This window comes from Sebastes umbrosus, chromosome 19 (assembly GCF_015220745.1).
Source record: "Sebastes umbrosus isolate fSebUmb1 chromosome 19, fSebUmb1.pri, whole genome shotgun sequence".
Lineage (NCBI taxonomy): Eukaryota > Metazoa > Chordata > Actinopteri > Perciformes > Sebastidae > Sebastes > Sebastes umbrosus.
The window spans coordinates 4,070,762-4,090,822 of record NC_051287.1 but is presented as its reverse complement, the minus strand read 5'-3'; the positions used below and the strand labels follow the sequence as shown (position 1 = coordinate 4,090,822).

At 37.9% G+C, this 20,061-nt stretch overlaps 4 protein-coding genes across 26 annotated transcripts; 2 read left to right on the top strand and 2 right to left on the bottom strand.

The window, feature by feature from the left end:
- The first annotated feature begins 107 nt into the window (after positions 1–107).
- si:ch73-234b20.5 (uncharacterized protein LOC449923 homolog) lies at positions 108–4,195 on the top strand. Of its 2 annotated transcripts, none has more exons than XM_037752365.1 (3): positions 108–264; positions 1,017–1,190; positions 3,249–4,195. In XM_037752365.1, the coding sequence occupies exons 1-3, from the start codon at positions 262–264 to the stop codon at positions 3,384–3,386; spliced, it is 315 nt and encodes a 104-aa protein (XP_037608293.1). In that variant the 5' UTR covers positions 108–261; the 3' UTR covers positions 3,387–4,195. The 2 variants fall into 2 exon arrangements, with proteins under 2 accessions (XP_037608293.1, XP_037608292.1); XM_037752364.1 differs by lacking the exon at positions 108–264 and adding an exon at positions 422–683.
- LOC119477997 (heterogeneous nuclear ribonucleoprotein D0-like) lies at positions 3,563–10,081 on the bottom strand. Of its 19 annotated transcripts, XR_005204354.1 has the most exons (9): positions 9,646–9,812; positions 8,081–8,249; positions 7,501–7,662; positions 7,150–7,281; positions 6,932–7,031; positions 5,623–5,787; positions 5,424–5,517; positions 4,965–5,066; positions 4,171–4,209 (listed from the first exon to the last, which is right to left on the bottom strand). XR_005204354.1 is itself a non-coding variant. In XM_037752351.1 (8 exons), the coding sequence occupies exons 1-7, from the start codon at positions 9,810–9,812 to the stop codon at positions 5,450–5,452; spliced, it is 963 nt and encodes a 320-aa protein (XP_037608279.1). In that variant the 3' UTR covers positions 3,563–5,066; positions 5,424–5,449. The 19 variants fall into 19 exon arrangements, 9 of the variants coding, with proteins under 9 accessions (XP_037608279.1, XP_037608278.1, XP_037608281.1 ...); XR_005204355.1 differs by lacking the exon at positions 6,932–7,031 and having other exon boundaries at positions 3,563–4,209; positions 5,428–5,537; positions 9,646–10,079; XR_005204356.1 differs by having other exon boundaries at positions 3,563–5,066; positions 5,424–5,537; positions 9,646–10,072.
- A 96-nt stretch (positions 10,082–10,177) lies between these two features.
- On the top strand, positions 10,178–16,126 carry enoph1 (enolase-phosphatase 1). The gene is made up of 6 exons (XM_037752359.1): positions 10,178–10,498; positions 12,151–12,252; positions 12,755–12,957; positions 13,405–13,537; positions 13,708–13,831; positions 15,153–16,126. The coding sequence occupies exons 1-6, from the start codon at positions 10,415–10,417 to the stop codon at positions 15,290–15,292; spliced, it is 786 nt and encodes a 261-aa protein (XP_037608287.1). The 5' UTR covers positions 10,178–10,414; the 3' UTR covers positions 15,293–16,126.
- A 686-nt stretch (positions 16,127–16,812) lies between these two features.
- tmem150c (transmembrane protein 150C) lies at positions 16,813–20,024 on the bottom strand. Of its 4 annotated transcripts, none has more exons than XM_037752362.1 (8): positions 19,824–20,024; positions 19,037–19,160; positions 18,362–18,415; positions 18,235–18,270; positions 18,063–18,130; positions 17,836–17,963; positions 17,579–17,756; positions 16,813–17,464 (listed from the first exon to the last, which is right to left on the bottom strand). In XM_037752362.1, exons 2-8 carry the CDS (start codon positions 19,108–19,110, stop codon positions 17,256–17,258), a joined length of 747 nt encoding a protein of 248 aa, XP_037608290.1. In that variant the 5' UTR covers positions 19,111–19,160; positions 19,824–20,024; the 3' UTR covers positions 16,813–17,255. The 4 variants fall into 4 exon arrangements, with proteins under 4 accessions (XP_037608290.1, XP_037608291.1, XP_037608288.1 ...); XM_037752363.1 differs by having other exon boundaries at positions 19,037–19,158; positions 19,843–20,024; XM_037752360.1 differs by having other exon boundaries at positions 16,814–17,464; positions 19,037–19,162; positions 19,807–20,024.
- Between the last annotated feature and the right edge of the window lie 37 nt (positions 20,025–20,061).

The window sequence follows — 20,061 nt, the reverse complement described above, 5'->3', positions numbered from 1 at the left end:
GGAGGTACTGTTTATTTTTGAAACTGAGTGCTTAACTCGTGCTGTAAGACAACATGGATGAAGCATATTTGCATTCATGAACCGTCCCTGTTTGCTGAAATAACAAGCTGCACAACACAGGATGAGGAAATGAAGTGTAGCAACAGAATGACTTCACCCTTTTATTGCCTTGCAAATATCTCTCTGGTGAAAAAACAAGAGCCCTTTGCCCGGACATATCAGCTCAACAACACTGGCCTGCGTCTGTTGCTCTGACAGCTCATGGTATGTAAATCTAAATAGAACAATTGGGACTAACATATGTTTTAAACTTGAATTGTGTTATTTAAAGTCTAAAATCGTTGGTGAATGTGTGGTAACAAGAGTTCATGAAAAGCAGGAAATGAAAGTGCTGCATTGAGTTCATGTTCCGACTTGAGGTCTTCGCAGCAACAGTAACTGGCTCCTGTTGAGCCAATGAGACTATGATTGAGGCAACAGGTAGTTAATGAGTAACACGGGAGAGGTGCAACCTTCAGCAGACATTTGTTCAGCTCTTACTGTGTGACTCATGCAGTCACAAGAAGCACACAGATCGGCTGCGTTTGTTTATTATACTGGCAGGACTTGGATAACAGGACTTTTGTGGAGGCCTTTATGAGTTGTTTTGTTGGTTGTGACTGAGAAACAGAGCTGCTGTTATGGTAAGTGGTGTACTTTTTATACAAGGATGTTTAGTTAATTGTATTTTTTTAAAGATATCACCGATTGTTTTATCTAAAAATCATTCTCCATCGGTCTGTCCATGTTGCACTTAACCACCACAGGAGGTTTTCATGTGACGATCACACAGGCCGCAGTTAAACTGACTCTCTTTATAGCACCCAGGAAGTGAGGTCTGGTCAGTTAATAACTGCGACTACAGCGGTTGTTGCTCCTATGTTTGACTTCCAGTGTGGTTTCTGTGGTTGTAAGATGTGGGGTTTGTGATTGATGTCACTAAAAATCAAACAATTTCCCCCCCCCATCTTTCTCAGGCTGACCCACGATCTCAGCCTCCGGCCGCTGGCTCGTCGGCGTCTAAACTCGACACGGTGCAAGGCCAGGTCAACGAGGTTAAAGTCATCCTGAAAGACAACATCAGCAAAGTGCTGGAGAGGGGCGACAGATTAGATGATCTGATCGGCAAGACTGATGACCTGCAGGCGTCTGTAAGTATATCTGAACTCTCTATGCTGATGTTCATAGATAAAGTTTTCATGTATGACTCATTAAAACAACAAGGATGGTAAAAACGGGTTTTACGGCGGTGGAAAGTACATTTCAAGTACTGTAGTTAAAGGGACAGTGTGTAGGGTTTGGCAGCATCTAGTGGTGTGGTTGCAGATTGCAACCAGCTGAGTACCTCTTCGCTCACTCCTCCCTTTCCAAGACTGCGGTAATGTGAGCCGCCGAGTGCAAAACCGTTATAACGCCGTTCGCCTTGATCATTATTATTATCATCATAATAAGACTACCGTAGGAGCAACGGAAGTCAGACGGCAGCTGGCGGTACCACGGTTTTACACTCTGTGGCTCACGTTACCGCAGTTTCACAAGTCTGCCGGAGAACTAGTGGCCTTCAGGTAACGATAAAAAGACTCTCACTAGAGCCAGTGTTTGGTTTGTCTGTTCTGGGATACTGTAGAAACATGGCAGACTCCATGAAGAGGAGATATAAACGGCTCATTCTAAGCTAACGATTCTCATTTTCAAATGATTATACACTAATTAAAACACAAAATGATCCCACAAAATGCTACACACTGGTCCTTTAAGTACTTGTACTTTACGTTTCTGTTACTTTATACTTATAAATAAGAAATATTATACATTTTATTTGCTACAGTGAGTAGTTACTTTTCAGATTACGATTTAACATAAAAAAATATATAATGTAAGTTTATAAAATACAGTGGCTTCAAACCTTTTTGCTTTTGTTGGGGCCCTTTGCTCTGTTAAGAGTTAATCAGAGAGACATTTCCCCTCTAAACTTCCCAAATGGTTTCATTTAAATAACAAAGTATTTAACAAAAAGGCACAAAATTAGAGAAACGTCCAACAAATTAAAACTAATTTGTGCATCAGAACTTCTTCTTCTCTCCCATTAATCATCTCACGACCCCTCAGACTTATCTGGTGACCCTTTGTAGGGGCCCGACCCCTAGGTTGGGAACCACTAGACTAAAGTAGTTAACTGTATATTATATTGTAGTTCAAACTAACTCCACCTGGAGCTACAAGTCACATTTTTCTGCAGAACGAGTACTTCTGCTTCTGATACTTCACGTAAATGTCACTGTTAATACTTCTGTACTTTTACATTTGAATGCAGGACTTTTACTTAAAGGAGCACTCCACAGATTTAGCATTGCAGTCCTATAACATCATCAGATTCATGGGGGATAAAATCGATACAGCAGAACCAGAATTATCGTCTTTTTTATTCCACTTATTCTTCTTCCTGGTCAAAATAAATCGGGCACCTACCATACCCACAATGCAACATGATTGTCAACAGTTAGGTTTAGGATTCAGGTGTGTTAGCGGCCAATGTAGCCTGGAGCCTCTAGCTTGCAGCAGAGATGAGCAACAGGCTACAGAGGTCTCACTCCTTCAAACTTCACATCTCCAATTTTAGAATAAAGTCATAATATTACGAGAATAAAGTCGTAATATTACAAGACTAAAGTCATAAATTGTATGTGTTATTTTAGAGGGGAAATAGAGCAGCCTGTGTGAAAATGAGGAACGTGGAGCATCTTGTGAAGTTATACTTTAGTTTAGGTTTCACAAATTAGGAAATACTTAATCTTTTGGCACATCAGCACCACATTATCATCAGTATCAGGACCTTGAAAAGATTGTGCAAGAAACTGCGTTGTCCTCTCGCCCGTTTTGTTGGTTGCTGGTAATATGTTTTCCTAATATCACAACTTTTATTCTCGCAATATTACAACTTTATTCTCATAATATTATGACTTTATTCTCAAAATCTCATATATTTTTTTTCCCTCAATGTGGCCCTAATATTCCGTCTTAGTCTTCAGACCCAACTGAAGTTCGTCAGACTTCACACAGCTCCCTCTGGAGACACTAAAGACCTTTTACAACTTTTTTCCACATATGAATTAGTGTATAATCGTTGGAGTTCCCCTTTAAGTAAAAGGATGTGGGTATTTCGGTCATGACTGGTGTTTCATTGGGGTTTCCTGTCCGTTTCTTTTCAGGCTGACTCGTTCCAAAGAACATCCACACGGGTCGCCCGGAAATACTGGTGGAAAAACATTAAACTGATGATTATAATCGGTGTGATTGTGCTGATCATCGTGATCCTCATCATCCTCTTTGCCACAAAAGTGATATAAAAATCCTCTCCTTTAACCGGCTCAGGACTGAAAGCAACAACAAAGACGGTGGATAAAGCTCACCTCTTTTATTGAGCATTTAATTTTTGCACTCACGAGAGAGTCTTCCAATCATTTCAGCTCAAAACAAACACATTTCAAGATGAATATGTTTATGTAAAATCCAAAAGGAGAAAAACATCTGCAAGCTTATTGATTAGGCTGCTCTGCGATACGATGATAGAAACTTGGCTGAATTACTTCCTTGAACACTCCAACAGTCTTTGACGTGTAATATTTCACAAAGGATCACAAATCCAAATGTTTATTTTTATTTTATCGCATTTCTGTATGTCCAATTAACTGTATATATATATTAACTTATATATACTGTATGTTTATGACTGAAACTCTGTAATGACAAATGTATTATATGACTGATAAATATGATAAAGAGGATAAATTGCATTTGATGCATTCTTTGCTACCACAAAACTGTATAATATATATATATATATGTGCAATCTGTTCCAACCAATCTAACATTTCAGTCTGTGTAATAATAAATGAAGCAAATTCACAAATAGCATCTGAGAAACATTAAATACAAAAACAAGAAGAGATGAGGAACGCAAACTGCTAAAACTTTGCAGCAATCTAAATAAATGCAAAAACACCAAAACTTGTAACAACGAACACGCCGGTAAATGTAGAGGAAATGTGCTGTAGGTTCATAGCGCTCTTCATTATTCTCTTACAATCAGCTTAGTGCTCTTTGCTGGATACCATCATCTCTCTGGCCAATGCTCCACCAGCCCACTGCTGTCTTTCATCACTCTGAAACCTATGAAAAACAAACAGAAACAAATCAGTTTTAGATGAACAAAAACCTGTTAAAATTAAAAAATAAACAGGAATCCCCCGTGTTTATAATGTCCAATGTCAAAAACAAACTGAGAACAATTATTTTACAGTTAAAAAAAAAAAGTTAGTCCATAAGCTAGAAATCCTGAAGTGCAATAAATTGAAGAAGTCAAAATACTAAATGGAAGAAAACCTTCGATTGGTCATAAAAAATACACATTACAGAAAGCATTACATGCAAACTTGTTGTTTTACAAAAGGTTATTAAGAGGAAAATTTGTTACAGGAAAATTAACAAAAAGAGAAGTCTTTTCCATCGCTGTCAGTAAGACAAAACAGAGCAATACATGTACACAAAGTAAAGCACTTTTATCCCCCCCGACACAGTCTCCAACCAGGTTTTAGCTCATGGACTACTGGCTACAAGAGCTAAATAAAGAAAACAAGCATTTTACATAAGATTAGGAATGCATATATTAACAATAGGAACTGGAAAGTCCAGAGAATGCTGTACGTTTCCTTTGAAAAGCAAATAGTTATTTTTACATATTTATAATCATTACTTGTGGGTGAAGTAAGGGCCTGTAAAAAATGACAATTACATGTGTATATTTTTAAGTTTTACATTACAAACATTTGCAAAGAAATTAAAATGGAAAGAAAGATGACAAAGCTTGGACGTGTCCCATATTGTTTAGTTTAGAAATGCTGATACAGGATGTTGTAAGACCATACCAAATGGCAGCATTCGAGAGCGTATGCTTCTCGTACCCGGTCCGCATTGAGCGGGCCCTGAGAGTATCTGGGAGTCAGCTCATGGCCTGCAAGGAAGCTCCGCTGGCAGGTACAAACAAGGTATGTCAGAGTTAGGAGACAACATACTTCCTTTTCTGTTTCCTTGCACATCCTTAACTTTGGCATCCATTTACTGTAGTAGCAGTACTTTACCTGTTAACTTTACAGTTAGAAAAAAAAAAAAAAAAAAAGAAGGTGCAAAAGAGGCAGCAGAAGGCCGGCTGTTAAAATAATCGGCACAAGAGTGTAGCCTCTATGTTACCACTACTGTAAAGCACTTGAGGGTGCTGAGAAAAAGAAATTTACAAGAAGAAAAATTATACATAATGTTACCAAACAGCAAAGTAAATATAACTACTTAAAGTTTAAAGTAAGAGGTGTATTTTTGTCTTTACATACCTACTTGAAGTTGAGGGTTTCCTCCATTAATACGGCTTGTAACTGTTGGTGTGACCTACACGCCGTGGCGACTTGCCGTATCCACCGGATTGATCTAGAAGTGTGTCGCAAAGTCTGGTTTTTTTATTATTTCAAAAGTAACAGAAAATGAATGGAATAGTTGACGTGAAAGTGAAGCTCGTCGGGGTGATTTACTTACTGTTGTAGTCACCATATCCATAATAGTTGTTGTAGCCAGGGTAATCATAGCCACCATATCCTTGGTTACTGTAACCATAATTGCCATAATTGCCATAATTGCCATAATTCCCGTAGCCTTGATTCCAGTAGTTGCCATAACCCTGGTTCCAGTTTTGATTGGGACCTGCAATTAAACAAAACGCTTTTCATCACATACTCACTTTAAAATCAGTTTTTACAGAACAGTGTTGTTGCCATTATTTGCCTTGATTCTTTTAGCCTCTGATTCCTGTATGTTTTGTGTCTGTTGTTGTGTTTTGGTATGTTATATTGTGATGTTGTCTGTCCCTGTTTGTACTTGTACATGTTTATGAAACTTTATTGCTTGCTGCCAATCTTGACCAGAAGAGAGATTGTATCTCAACGGCACCTTTCTGGTTAAATACAGGATGAAATTATTTCATTTTTGGGCATTTTAACCCTTTACTACAGCCAATATCCAAGACAGTATTTCATTATAAATTATCCATTAAGAGCAAATCTGTATGAAAACAGTGGAGTAAAGATGAAACACTTTGGTTTATGGGGGGGGGTTATGTGCCAGACTATTTCATGGGTGGGGACAGTGACTTATGGGGCTTTTCCACTGGCACTTTTGAAACCATGCCGCACTGATTTGCATTTATTTTATTTTCAGTAGCAAAATAACACCAGACTTTTATTGTGAAGAATTTATAGGAAATTAAATTTGTTTATCACCAAAATAGCGAAGCTTTGTTAGAGGCTATTCTTCACTAAAAACAAGTCTACTGCAGGGAGTAAGCAGCAAAAAAATAATGGGGGACTTTTATTGTGAAGAATATAGGAAATGAAATGTGTTTATCCACCATTTTACAGCCGCTCCTTTGACCACTAGTCACAGCCGTGGTTACACACACCCTCAAGCGGGTAGCTCTGTTGTAATGGAGATGCAAAGTCCTGCCGTGCTGGGATGATGCACCGAGTCAAGTCACGCCAGCACATGTGTATGGAGAAGAGGCTTTATTGCAGTCTCATGGTGACGACAGGACTCCTAAGTCACTGTGCCCTGCCAAGAATTAGTCTGACACATAACCTCCCAAAACACCACCACAACCTCACTTTTACTCTCCTGTGTTCTACAGATAAAACATACTGTACAAGACATAGTTAATTCATTCTTTAGTGAGCTTTATAGGTGCTAGATATTTCCCGAAAAAAAAGATGTATAATTTATATTTTTCTATACATGTAACATGTAACTATGTGTTTTCTATGTGTGGAGAAAACACATAGTTTTCTCCACTCACCACCGCCTCTTCCTCGAGACCTGGATGAGTATCCACCTCTTCCTCCCCAGTACTGCTGCTGCTGGTACTGCTCCTTGGACATTGCCACTTTTATTTCACACTAAAGGAACCACCAATTAAGTTTTACTTCCACAGTTATGGTCGTGTATCAGTTATAAAAAGCCACCATAATATGTGCCAAACCCATTAGCAGGTAATAAAGTTAAAGGAGCCTGTACCTTGCTTAGTCCAATATTGTGGTACTTTTTCTCCATGATCCCCTTAACTGGTTCTTCCTCTTTGAATGTGATGAAGCAGAAGCCTCTCCTTTTGTTTGTTTTGTTCTCCATGGGTAGTTCAATAGACTCCACCTGTTCACATTATCCATAAATGTAGAACATAATATGAGAAGTGTTTAATTATGTTTATAATTTTGATTTACTAGCGCGTAGATGTCAGTTTGTCAGGAGCCCGACACAGTCAAGCAGACCCACTAGAAAGAAATTCATAAAATGGATAATCAACTGTGATACCAATGAGCCACAGTACGAACTAACAGCTAAATTTGGGAAAGTTAGAAATAAACATACCTCTCCGAAGGCACCAAAGTACTCTCTGACTTTCTCTTCAGGAGTGTCTGGAGAGAGACCACCAACAAAGATCTTCTTCACGGGCTCCTTGCTCTTCATGGCCTTGGCTTTTTTGGGGTCAATGACCTTTCCATTGAGTTTATGTTCCTTATGTGTGACAACCTTCATAACAAAATAATCAATTAACAAAAGCAGTCATATAAGAAAATAATCTTTAGGTGTTAATTCACAACTTCTCGTTTGTAGTAAAGACATCCGACCCCAATGCAAATAATGTTTATTTGTTGTTAGCCTAATAATCAGACTGGGTCACTTCATTGTCAGGCTTCAATTATTTTCATCAATTAAGGTGCTTGTTAATTTTGTCAATTAACTCATTAATTTTTTCCATTTAAAGTCAGAAAATTGCAAAAAAGCTTGCAATTCAAGTTCATACAGCAATAATACAATATTAATTCCCTATTTGACCGCTTCATTTTACATTATAAGTCAGCACTATGCATGTGGCATTATGTACTCTGATTTGCAGACTATATATATATATATAATGTAAACACTGCTTACGGGAGCAGGACAATACCTTGTCAACACTGTCAGGTTCTTTGAAGAGCACAAAGCCAAAACCCCTTGAACGGCCAGTCATGGGGTCCAGTTTCAAAGTGCAGTCTACAACCTCGCCATACTTGGAAAAGTAATCTTTCAGGTCCTTCTTGGTGGTGTCCCAGCTGAGCCCTCCGACAAACATCTTCCTGTTGACAAAACAGCAAATTTGAAGAAAACAGATCATAATACAGATTGAAAAAAAACAGTGATCCTTTACTTAAAAGGTGCAGTGTGTGTAGGATTTGGCGGCAATGAGTTGTCTGGTTGCAGATTGCGAATACCATGGCAACGGTCGAAGCTTCGAAGCATTTGGGTCAGCCCTAGAAAACATACTTATGAATATTATATTCCATTTCTGCCAATGGATCCCCCGAAATGTTACGCACTGTTCCTTTAAGTAAAAGTACTAATAGTACACTGTGAAAATACTCCAAATGTAGTGAAGTAAAAAGTACAATGTTTACCTCTGAGATGAGGGATAATACAGATAATAATGCATACAGTGCACTTTCATAGACTAAGCTACTGGAGTTACCCTGCACTATACTCATTCTTAACAGTCTCTTCTGCACTATATTCACTTTTTTAATAGTCCTGTATCACAGCTGTCACCTTGCACTATATTCAGTTTTAACTGTTTTCTTCATCTCCTTGTATTTTTATATCTGGTATATTTTTTTGTACTTTGCACTACTAACTCTTTTACTGCCTTTTTACTAACATGTTTTGCACTATGGAACTGTGATGCTGGAAACTTGAATTTCCCTCGGGATCAATAAAGTTACTATCTATCTATCTATCTATCTATCTATCTATGTAAATAACATCAGCTGATTACTATTACTGCTGCATTAATGTGTATATGTTGCATGAAAAGTAACTAAAGATGTCAGACAAATGTAGTGGAGTAAAAAGTACAATGTTTACCTCTGAGATGTGGTGGTATAAAGTTGCATAAAATGGAAATACTCATAGTACCTCACAATTGTACTTAAAGGTCCCATATTGTAAAAAGTGAGATTTTCAGGTCTTTTAGGTAGATAGATAGATAGATAGTAACTTTATTGATCCCAAGGGAAATTCAAGTTTCCATCATCACAGTTCCATAGTGCAAAACATGTTAGTAAAAAGGCAGTAAAAAATTTAGTAGTGCAAATTGCAAAGTACAACAAAATATACCAGATATAAAAATACAAGGAGATGAAGAAAACTGTTAAAAAGGAATATAGTGCAGGGTAAGTCCAGTAGCTTAGTCTATGAAAGTGCACTGTGTGCATTATTATCTGTCCTGCAGGAGGAAAATAATGTGTTTTCTTTACATTACAGCATGTTATTATGAACCTGGAAATGAGCATGACATGGGACCTTTAAAGTAGTTGAGTAAATGTACTCAGTTACATCCCACCACAGGTAAACAGCAGTTGTTTTGATGTTTACAACCCAGCTGTGGTATCTTAACAGCACCACACTGACAGGTTAAACATGTCTAACTAACTGTAGAGACTAATATAAACTGTAATAAGAGTGTAAATGTCACCTTACCCCTCATCCTCCTCGTTTTTACTGGCATCAATCCTCGACCCCTCGGCCTCGCCTCCCATCAGACCACAGTCTCCGGCCGCAGACATCGGATCATCACTGTTCGCCTCTCCATCCTCCTCCATTCTCATCATAGTCGTGTCATCGCTGAACTCATAGTCGTCCGACATCGTTGTGACTTCTTTAAAACTCGAAGTACGTCAGAATCCCCTGCAGAACAGAAGCTAAGCTAGTTGCTAATGATAAGCTAATATTGTTTTGTATCATATATATCTTAAGCTGTAAACTCCTGGGGTTAATTATAGCAAGCTATTTAGTTCCTCTAAGTCAAATTAAACTGTAAAAATGAGTCTGAATTTAGGCTAAATTGTGTTTCATGAAGGTAAATATTCAGTTTCAGTTTCTAAAAATATGATGAGTCTGACAGCGTCGCTTTGTTTTGATCGCAGCCCACTTCCGGTTACTTCTTCTTCGTGTGTTTCTTAAAAAAACTAAATCTGCTCAGCAGCGCCCCCACCGAGCTGCAGGCGGAACTGACAGCTCGGAACATGTGTTTCTCTCTGCTCTTTCAGTCCAGTCAGTGTTAGCTGATGGCAAAGCACAGCTAGGTAGCAGCTAACAATAACCAACCAGGTAGTACACCTCTCAGCTCTCGGATACTCTGCTTCACCTGAACCAGGTTACAGAACCAGCGAGGAGCGCTTTTACTTACTTTAACACAGCTAATTATCAGCTAACATCAGCTAACCAGCTGCAGACTCTCCTTAAGAAAATGGCCACTGTTTCACTCCCTGCTGCTACCAGAGCTCTACTGCTGGATATCGAGGGAACAACAACACCAATCACCTTTGTAAAGGTAAGTTATATTAGATAGATTTATCAGCATATTAATAGGATTATGAGGTGATTATGTAGCATTTAAAAACGACTCTTTACCTGCTATAATAACAGAATAACAGATGACAGTTTAGCATTCAGCTAAACTAGCTCAGCTTCACGGTGTTTGTGGGTTTGTACCAGAGTCATAGCTTCAATTTAACGCTACTTTTCTTTACTCTGATTGTTTATTTATTTGCTCACTCTCTTAATTAATCAATTTATAGTCACATTAGATTGTAAAGTCTAACTATAAATGTCTAAATGTTCAGTCAACACCCTGATAAAAACACACCATATGCTGCGTTCACGTTCATATCGGAGCTGTCGTAATTATGAGTTACCAACTTGTAAATCATTTTTATTATATTGTTTTTATGTTAAATCAATACAATGATACAAATAAACAGTAATACTTCAAAGTAAACAAATACATAGGTAAATATGTATAGTAAATATATATACATACACACACACACGCACACACATATATATTTACCTATGTATCTGTTTACTTTGAAGTGTTACTATTTATTTGTATCACTATATATATAAAAGCAAATGACAGGATAAACATAAAATAAAGTAACATAAAACATGCCAGGGTTCAACATAAATAAATATAAAAATGTAATTTTTTTTGTTTAAGTTACTGTCTTATTATAAAGCTACATTTCTTTCTTGAAAACATGAAAGGGAGGTTTTACTTTTGCAAATTTATATTTATTAATGTAAAACTTTGCAAAAAATATGAGCTTGATTAGAAAATACTCTCTCATATATTGTTTAAACATAAAAAAAAAAAACACATTTTCCAGTAGGAGTTAAAAATTGCAGATATTATCCAAAATAAATATACTAATATTTTGCCACTGTTTACAGGTATGTATACATTTCCAGAACAGATGGACAATAGTTTCAGTATCGGAGTCACATAAGGCACAGCTTAAATCAATGTAATTTTTAAATTGAACTAAGAAGGATCTAACCAGGTTGCATCAATGAATGATTTTAAACTTTTTAACCTATATTTTATTTTATTTTTTAACCTTTTAACCAAAACAATTTTTTTGTGGGAGAGTCCAAACTTCTTTTCAGGATAACTTGTTTACACGGTTATTCCAAAAAGCTTTTGCAGGTGAAACAGAAACAATATTAAATTGAAATAGAGCAACTTGTAAATGACGTTCACGTCAACATCCAAGTCATAAGTACAACTGGGAAATTCTGACTTTTATGAAATCTCTGATATATCTGACTTTGTGCCAAAATCTGCTGTTCAATGGCGGTAATTAAAACCAAATTTAAGGGATATTGTGCTGTATTGTTAATGTACAGCATTGTTTTAAACTCTTACACAACCAACTTTATCATACAGCTGTTAGTAGTTATCAGATGACGTGAATCCATCCAGATGTTCATTCATTCCATATGGTTTGAAAGCAGCATAACAGTTATGCATTACACAATACACAGTCAAAATATTTTGCACCAAAGGCACAAAACAATGAATGAAATATGAATAAATGATTTATTTTTTGAATGAATACGAACCCGTACATTTACTGTCTGAATTATTTATTTTTTCGTTCTGTAAGGAGCCATCTAATGACTCCACTTTGTGTTTTTCAGGATATCTTATTTCCATACATCCGGGACCATCTTGAGGAGTACTTGTCTTCTCACTGGGAGGAAGACGAGTGCAAACAAGATGTTCATCTCCTAAAGAAACAGGTAAAGGGGTGATTCACCACTAACTCAATCCAATTTAATGGCGAAAATCTTCCTGCCAACAATCGTTTATTGTCAATAGCTTAGTCAGTGAAGGAGGGAAGACTTTGGCCTTTGCCATGTATGTCAGTGTATTAATAATTGTGTACAAATGTGTAAAAAGGATTATAATTTCTACAGTGTTGTTCTCACAATATGCAAATGCATTTGGAGCTGAATGTCAAAATTTTAACTCCAGAACAACGACAAACGTGTCAGGATGTGGGGATGCAGAACCTGCAAAAATTTAGTTAATTTAAATGAACTTAAAATGTCTTAATTTTGCTCATATTGAGACTTGAAGCTGGGAATGATACACCTATGGACGATAAAAAAGACTGACTTATTTTATTATAAATGCGGTACAAAACCTGGTGAAAAGCTCCTGACTCATGTCGTGCTTCGGATTGCCAAGGATTTGATTTGATGCTTCCTTAATAATAAGAACCCCTGACTGCCGTTGCAGATTGAGGAGGACATGAGACAGAACCGGTCGTGCCCCGTCCACGCCGTGGACCAGACGGTTCACACAGACGAGGAGAAGGCCATTAGAGAGGTAGTGGATAATGTGCTGTGGCAGATGGCAGCAGACAGGAAGTCCACAGCACTCAAACAGATCCAAGGTCACATGTGGAGGACGGCTTATTCTTCTGGGAGAATCAAAGGCGAGTAAGTACACTGATCAATTTCCTCACTTCAAAAATTCATAATACGTTTATACAGATGCTCTGTTCAAACCTGAGTAATGGCTTGGCAAGGTTTCCAGAAACATGATCAATATGAATGCTGCATGATGCACCCAAACAGTTCAGCAACCAGGACTATCTAATATTTAAAATTCTTCTTGTGACAAACAAGACAAAACTAACGGGGAGATTTCAAAGACCGATAAATTCAATATTTGAAATATTTTTTAATTAAATATAATTAGGGCTGAAATATATAATTTCTGTATAATCCATTTTGAGAAATAGAAAACAATTGTAAACCATGCTCAAATTCATTACAGAGTTTTGATATCTGAGGTGATTTTGGGACCTAAAATCGGCATCAATGAGCTTTATTAAAGTAATCAAATAGTGTTTTATCTTCTCATTCTGGTCTTGTTTGAAACAGGGTCTACCAGGATGTAACTCCATCCATCAAAAGATGGAGAGGACAGGGACTTAAAGTGTACATTTACTCCTCTGGAAGCGTGGAGGCACAGAAACTTCTGTTTGGATACTCTGAGGAAGGAGATGTTTTAGATGTAAGTACAGCCGCCTCTCTCATTGTGTATTTAATACTCATCAGAAGATTAACATATTTACACAATTGTCCATTTTTCTGTCTTATTTGGGAAGGAACCTTTGTGAACTAATGCTGTTAATGTTATAGATATTATGGCTAATGAGATGTTCTTTTTAAAAATCATTTCAGTTATTAGATGGCCACTTTGACACCAGTATAGGAGCTAAAGTGGACGGCAAAAGCTACGAGAGGATTGCTGAGAGGATTGGCTGCCAACCGGAGGAAATCACATTCTTGACCGACGTCACTCGTGGTAAGTATATTAGCAGTAATGTATTCATAAGCCTCAGCTGTACTTTAGCACTTTGGTGCTAATTTTAAACTAAAACATTACATCTGCTATACATCAGCATGCTAGTATGCTGACATTAGCATTTAGCTCAAAGCACCTCCTCACAAAGCCGCTAATCTTATTAAAGCTGCCCTGTGGACTTCTCATGTAAACAAAGTTTCTGTTTACATTCGGTGTTACTCAACAAAACTCATTGTCTTTATCCTTGAGGTCTAACGAACACCTTTGTTGGCGCATTAGGGTGTTTTCTTGGCAGGTGTTTATCATTGGAGTAGTGTGAAACCATTGCATGAGAACGAACAAAACAGCGACCCACAGATAAAAACTTTAGTGCTAATACTGGTCAAAATCCAGCGGAGTGGAGGAGGGTTGCACTCGTGTTGCTGTGCATGAAAGCTTTGCGAGTAAAAACACCCGTATGACAGCCGACGTAAAACAAAAGATCGGATCGGGCTCAATATAGCCGATACCGATCAGTTAAAAAATGCCATGATCGTCCCCGATACTGATCTTTGAGATCGGATCGGGACAGCCCTACTCTGAAACGGTCGTGATCGGAACACCGAACACGCAACAACCGGACATTTTGATGCTGGTAACTGTTTTAATTCAATGTTTAAAGCGTGCTAACTTGTCTGGATAGCAGAGGCAAACCCCACTTCCGTTGCCAACAGGCGCGCACATATTTTTGATGACGTCGGCTGTAAAAGGGTCTAGGGATGTCACAAGAACTGATACTTCGGTACCACCGTTTTTCTACAGTACCAGGGCTCGAGCTTAACTAAATTTCCTTGATAATGCTACAGTGTGAACAAAAGATCTGTGTTGAAATCGGCAGGAGGAGAGCTAGTTAACGTTATCCGTCAGCAGCCGGTGGACAGCACAGTCCTGCTTGGCTAAATAACGGAGCTAACAGCTGACGTACAGAGGTTGCATTGAGTACATTATGATGTGTTCAAGCTATATTCAGTAGAAATGAGTATTGAGCGAAAGGAAAATTATAACGTTATCATGATGTGTTCAAATGTAATCCTGTAAAATGTAGTTTTTCATTAGAAATTGATGATAAAGTCGCAGTACGCAAACGGTAATAAAAGGAGTGTATGTTGAAGTACACAGGATTTATTGTTTTGTTTTTAACGTGGGTATCGAGAATCGTTGAATTTCACTGGTACTGGTATCGACTACTACATTTCTGGTATCGTGACATCCCTAAACAGGTCTATTAATGCGGGATTAAACTTTGGATCCATATATTCACTCTGTGTTTTTGTCTTTGCAGAGGCTAAAGCCGCTGAAGAAGCCGGGGTGAACGTGGTGGTGGTGGTCAGGCCCGGAAACATGGAGCTGACGGATGACGAGAGATCCCACTATAACCTCGTTACATCCTTTAGCCAAGTTGAACTGACGGGACGTGCTTAACGCAGAGCGCAGAGGAAGACCTAATGACCTGTTCCTTCTCCTCTTTTGCCCTCCCACCCCACCTCCCTCCTTTTTGCAACTCTAATGTTTTTGTTTGTTCCACGTTGACAGTTGAAGAAGTGTAGGAGATGCTGCTGGGACTACAGTTAGCCACCAGTAGGGCGTCTAGGTGTCCCAGCCTGTGAGAAGTCAATGTACCCCGGTCTTTCAGGATGCCTTTCACATGAATGGAAACAGATCTACGGAGCGTAATCACTCTCATTGGACCATTTGATTGACTGGGAAGAGAACAGGAAAGCTGTAGATAAGAAAAGAAAAAGCCTGAAGGAAACTGCACACCTGTGAAGTTACTTTACCTTTTTACCTTTTAGATGATTTGGTTGCTGAACCTCTCCACTGTTAATCAAAACTTTCCAACTGTATGTGTTGTATTTGTAAACATTTTCCATCCATGTGCCGTTTTCTCCCTCGACACACACACACACACACACACACACACACACACACGTGTTGCAGATGTATGAAGTTTTCTCCAGTGATTGAACTGTTAAACGTCGTAATGTTTTAGAAAGTAGACATACAGTAGAGATGCACTCGGCAGCCGTGGTGCTGCTGCCGACAGGAAGTTCTCATTTCAGATGTGTCTTAATTAGTCCTCTCAGCAGGTGAATGGTGTCTATTTAAATGTGCCATCCTCGTAATGTTGGTGTTGGAAAGTTAACCCTAAAAATTGCCAAATTGATGATTCATGTGTGTGAAACATAAATGGTATTATTCAGGAAATGATGATAACATAAAAACTTGCTTCCAATAAATGCCTTGTCTCACACAGAAGCCTGTCTTCTTCCTCAGTCCACGTTTACGTTTGAATGTGTCGACAAATACTCGATGGAAACGCTTGAACATTTAACACTTTAGACTGTAAATCTAAAACGGTTAAAGGGTTAAGTTTCTGAATTATCCCTAGTGGTATTGAGCTATACATATACTAGTTTGGGTTTTATGTGCTAAAAAATTTAAAGGAAAATATTTACATTTTGTGAAATACTATTATCTGCATTCTTGCCAAGAGTTTGATAAGAAGATTGATACAACTTTTATGTCTGTGTGATAAATATAACATGTTACTTAGTGAGCTTTAGATGTTCTGGTAGGTGGATTACCTTGTGACAGAGTCAGGCTAGCTGTTTCCCCCCGTTTCCAGTCTTTATGCTAAGCTAACTGGCTGCCAGCGAGAGCTTCAGAGAGTGGTATCAATCTTCTCATTTCACTCTGGCAAGAAAGTAAATAACTATTCTTTTAAATTCCTCTAGAAATAAAGCCTTTCTGCTGATTTTCCAACATAGAGTTTTGTTTGTAAAGTACAAAGACTTCTGGTGGAGAAACACTGAATCCTTCTACTTAAATATAAACATACTGAGTCTAAAAAGACTGGATTCACTCAAAGCGACTGCTACTTTAAGTGTCATCTTTCCAGGAATACTGTTTTAGTTACTCTGAATAATCCACGCTATAATAATCAATCTAGGCTGAAGAAACAATGAGGAAGAAAACTCTGAAAAAGGTGCTAAATTTATCGACACTGACGATTATTAAAAATCAAAATGTTGCTGTATATTTATTGATACTGATTGCGTACTTGTGCAAACTTGCATTTTAAATCATAAAATCTATAGATTCATGCAATCCCCTAAAAAACTAAAACATTTGAAAAGATACAAAAATAATTTGCAATGTTTAAAAAGAAGTGTTAAAACACCCTTGTATATAAAAGAAAAAATGACCCAGCAGGTTTTCTATGTTTAAATGCTTCTAAATAAAAAAAGATGTAATTGTCAGACATGCAAACATGAAGTGGTGATCAAGTAATGGTAACAGTTTGTTTAGAAGGAATAAATGCATTTTAAAGTTGCTGATCCATGCGTCTCCTGCAGATCTTTGAACGTGAGACAGTGTAACATCCCTAAAGTTGATCCGGCTGGTGCCGGGACACTTCAGAGAGGGTCTCTGCATAGCTTCCTGGACCACCAGAGTTGTCTGTGCACACGATGGAAAAGCGGTTGTGACGAAACTCGATGGCAAAAGTGCCGAAGAAGGCGAGGAAGAACATGGCCACCGCCCACTGCAACTGAGCCGCTTGCATGTGGAAGCCTTGAGCCATCAGGGCGATGTCTGCAGCAGGTGAGTTAAGGGTGGTTTATGCATTCATAAAATACAGTATGTCAGTCATTACCTTTTAAATATTACGTTCATTAGTCTCTTAAACTAGTCTGAGTAAAAGGATACGGGGAATCATGCAGACGGTGATGCACCCAGACAACAGGAAGCGGAGGATACCGGCCTTCCTCCCTTCATTCTTCAGATTAACTCTCACGGTGATGTAGGACTGAACCCAGCAGAACAACGTTCCCAGGCCAAATGTCAAGAAGGTGCCAAAGTTGTGGATCATCTCCCCGGAGTATAGCTAAAACAAAACCCAATTAATTAACTCTTACAAATAGTCTAATACATGTACTGTATGTGTCAGTGGTGCACGATGTTACCTGAACGTTTCCCACAAGCGTCATTCCAAAGCAGGCGATAGAGAAAGCCACCAGACTCCCGACGTTCAGCCACTGTTTGTCCATCTTGTGTCTCAGCTGAACGTATCTGAGGACGGCAATAATGAACCCTGGATAATAAAAAAAGAACAATGAACAGTTGGCTTAATTCAACCTGTGACACAAACCTGTATTATAACATTATAAACATGATTAAACACTGCTCTTACCTACAAACGCAGCCAAGTTCATGATCTCACTGAAGATGCAGCTGGCTGGTGGAAAGTTGCCCGCAATACTGGAAGAGGAAAGGGAAGACATTTGTATCTGCTGTTCTAAAATAAACATTATTTACAACAATAACTATGCTTTTATTATTAAAAAGAAATGATGAGTATGTACCTAATGTAAGGAGGATAAAAGGATCCATTTCTTCTCCTGAAAAGAAATACAAATAAGATTAATCCAAATATAAGGAGATAGGGAGTCATTATTTGCTGTATATACTGAAATATTGTTTAATTATTACCTGTATTTTGAACCCAGCGGTGCAATCCTCCCATCATTGACAGCCACAAAGTATCTGCATCAAAACATAGGAAGGGATGTCATACTAAAGATGAATAGAATTATAATATACTGTAGTCTCTTTGTTGTCATTTGGCCTCTTTCTGTAGTATTTTGCGTCTTTTTGTACTCATATTTTGCAGTCCTTGCATCTCTTCGAAGATGTTTTATGTCACTTTGTAGTCGTTTTTTTCGTGTCTTTGTTGTATTGTTTCTCTAAGGTAGTTTTGTGTCTCTTTGTAGTCGTGTTGCCTACTTTTGTAATTCTTTGTTTCTCTTTGTAGTAATTACTTTTGTGTCTCTTTGTAGTCGTTTGTTCCAGTGACATTTTGCAGGTGCTGTTGTTATAAAAACTGCACCTTAACTTGAATATATATATTTATTTTATGAAGACAAGCTGTTTGACCTGTTTTTTTTCTGTCCAAAGCTTCACTGCCACAACAGATCCAGACTGACACTCCTCTGCAGATAATTACAGGCTTAATCTTAATCCTACAGCACACACTGACACTATTATTTAAACAAAAACCCTCAAAGAAAACTTGTTATATTTTCTTAAATGATCATAATTTCTTAAATTCTGCTGTCAAACTGATAATTAAAAGGTGGTCCTATAATAATAATAAACAGAACTTACACGGTCCACAGTCCAGCAGCAGTGAGCACAGCGTAGACTGGAGGTAGAAAAGCCCACAGACTGAAGCTCAACATCCTGTCTCCTCTGACACCACAGGAGAAGAACTCTGGTTTAAAGGTCCCCTATTGTAAAAAGTGAGATCTTCAGGTCTTTTATATTATAAAGCAAGTTCAAGTGCTATATATAAATACTGTGAAAGTATCAAAACGCTTAATATACAGAGAAATACACACAGCCTTATTTCCTTTTCATAAATTGTGCGTTTGAAACAAGCCGTTAGGATTTCTGTCCATTTGTGATGTCACAAACATACCATATTTAGATAATTACACGGTTTTAAATGTAAATATTCTAAATGGGTCCCAGTTTATTTCCTGTTGCAGTGTATATAAATAACATCAGCTGACAGGAAGTAAACATGGACCCAAACTGTTGCCTAGCAACTTTTGCAATTCTGTTGAAATGCATTAAAACGGAGCGTTTCAGACAGAGGGTAAATACAGGTATATTCAGGCAGACAGTATGAGGAAAATAAAGTTTTTTTTTAACATTAAAGCATGTAAACATGTTCTAGTAGAAACACAAAATACAAGTATGAACCTGAAAATGAGCATGATATGGGACCTTTAATGTAGTTTGGGAGATGGTGGGAACATTCACTTAAAAAGAGATACATGTCAACAGAAACATTAGCAGCAGATTCTCCATAAAGGAGAGGAAACAGGTTCTTCCTGTTTGTTTGTAAACACAAGATAACTGGATAAAACCTACCTGTCCTGTCCTCTCTGAGGATATTAATCTCTCACCTGGTCCTTCTGCTTCCTGTGTAAACTTTAAATACTGTATTAACCTCTTATTTACATTATCTGTGATTATAGTCGGTAATATGTTGGTAACAGCTCGTCTATATGCTGCTAAAGGTGTAATGATGTCGTCGTTGTCTCATACAGAAAGTACAGAACAGCATGTAGTCAAATGAGCTGGAAGGGCAGGGTTTCCGGTTTGATCATCTGTCCTTCAAAATA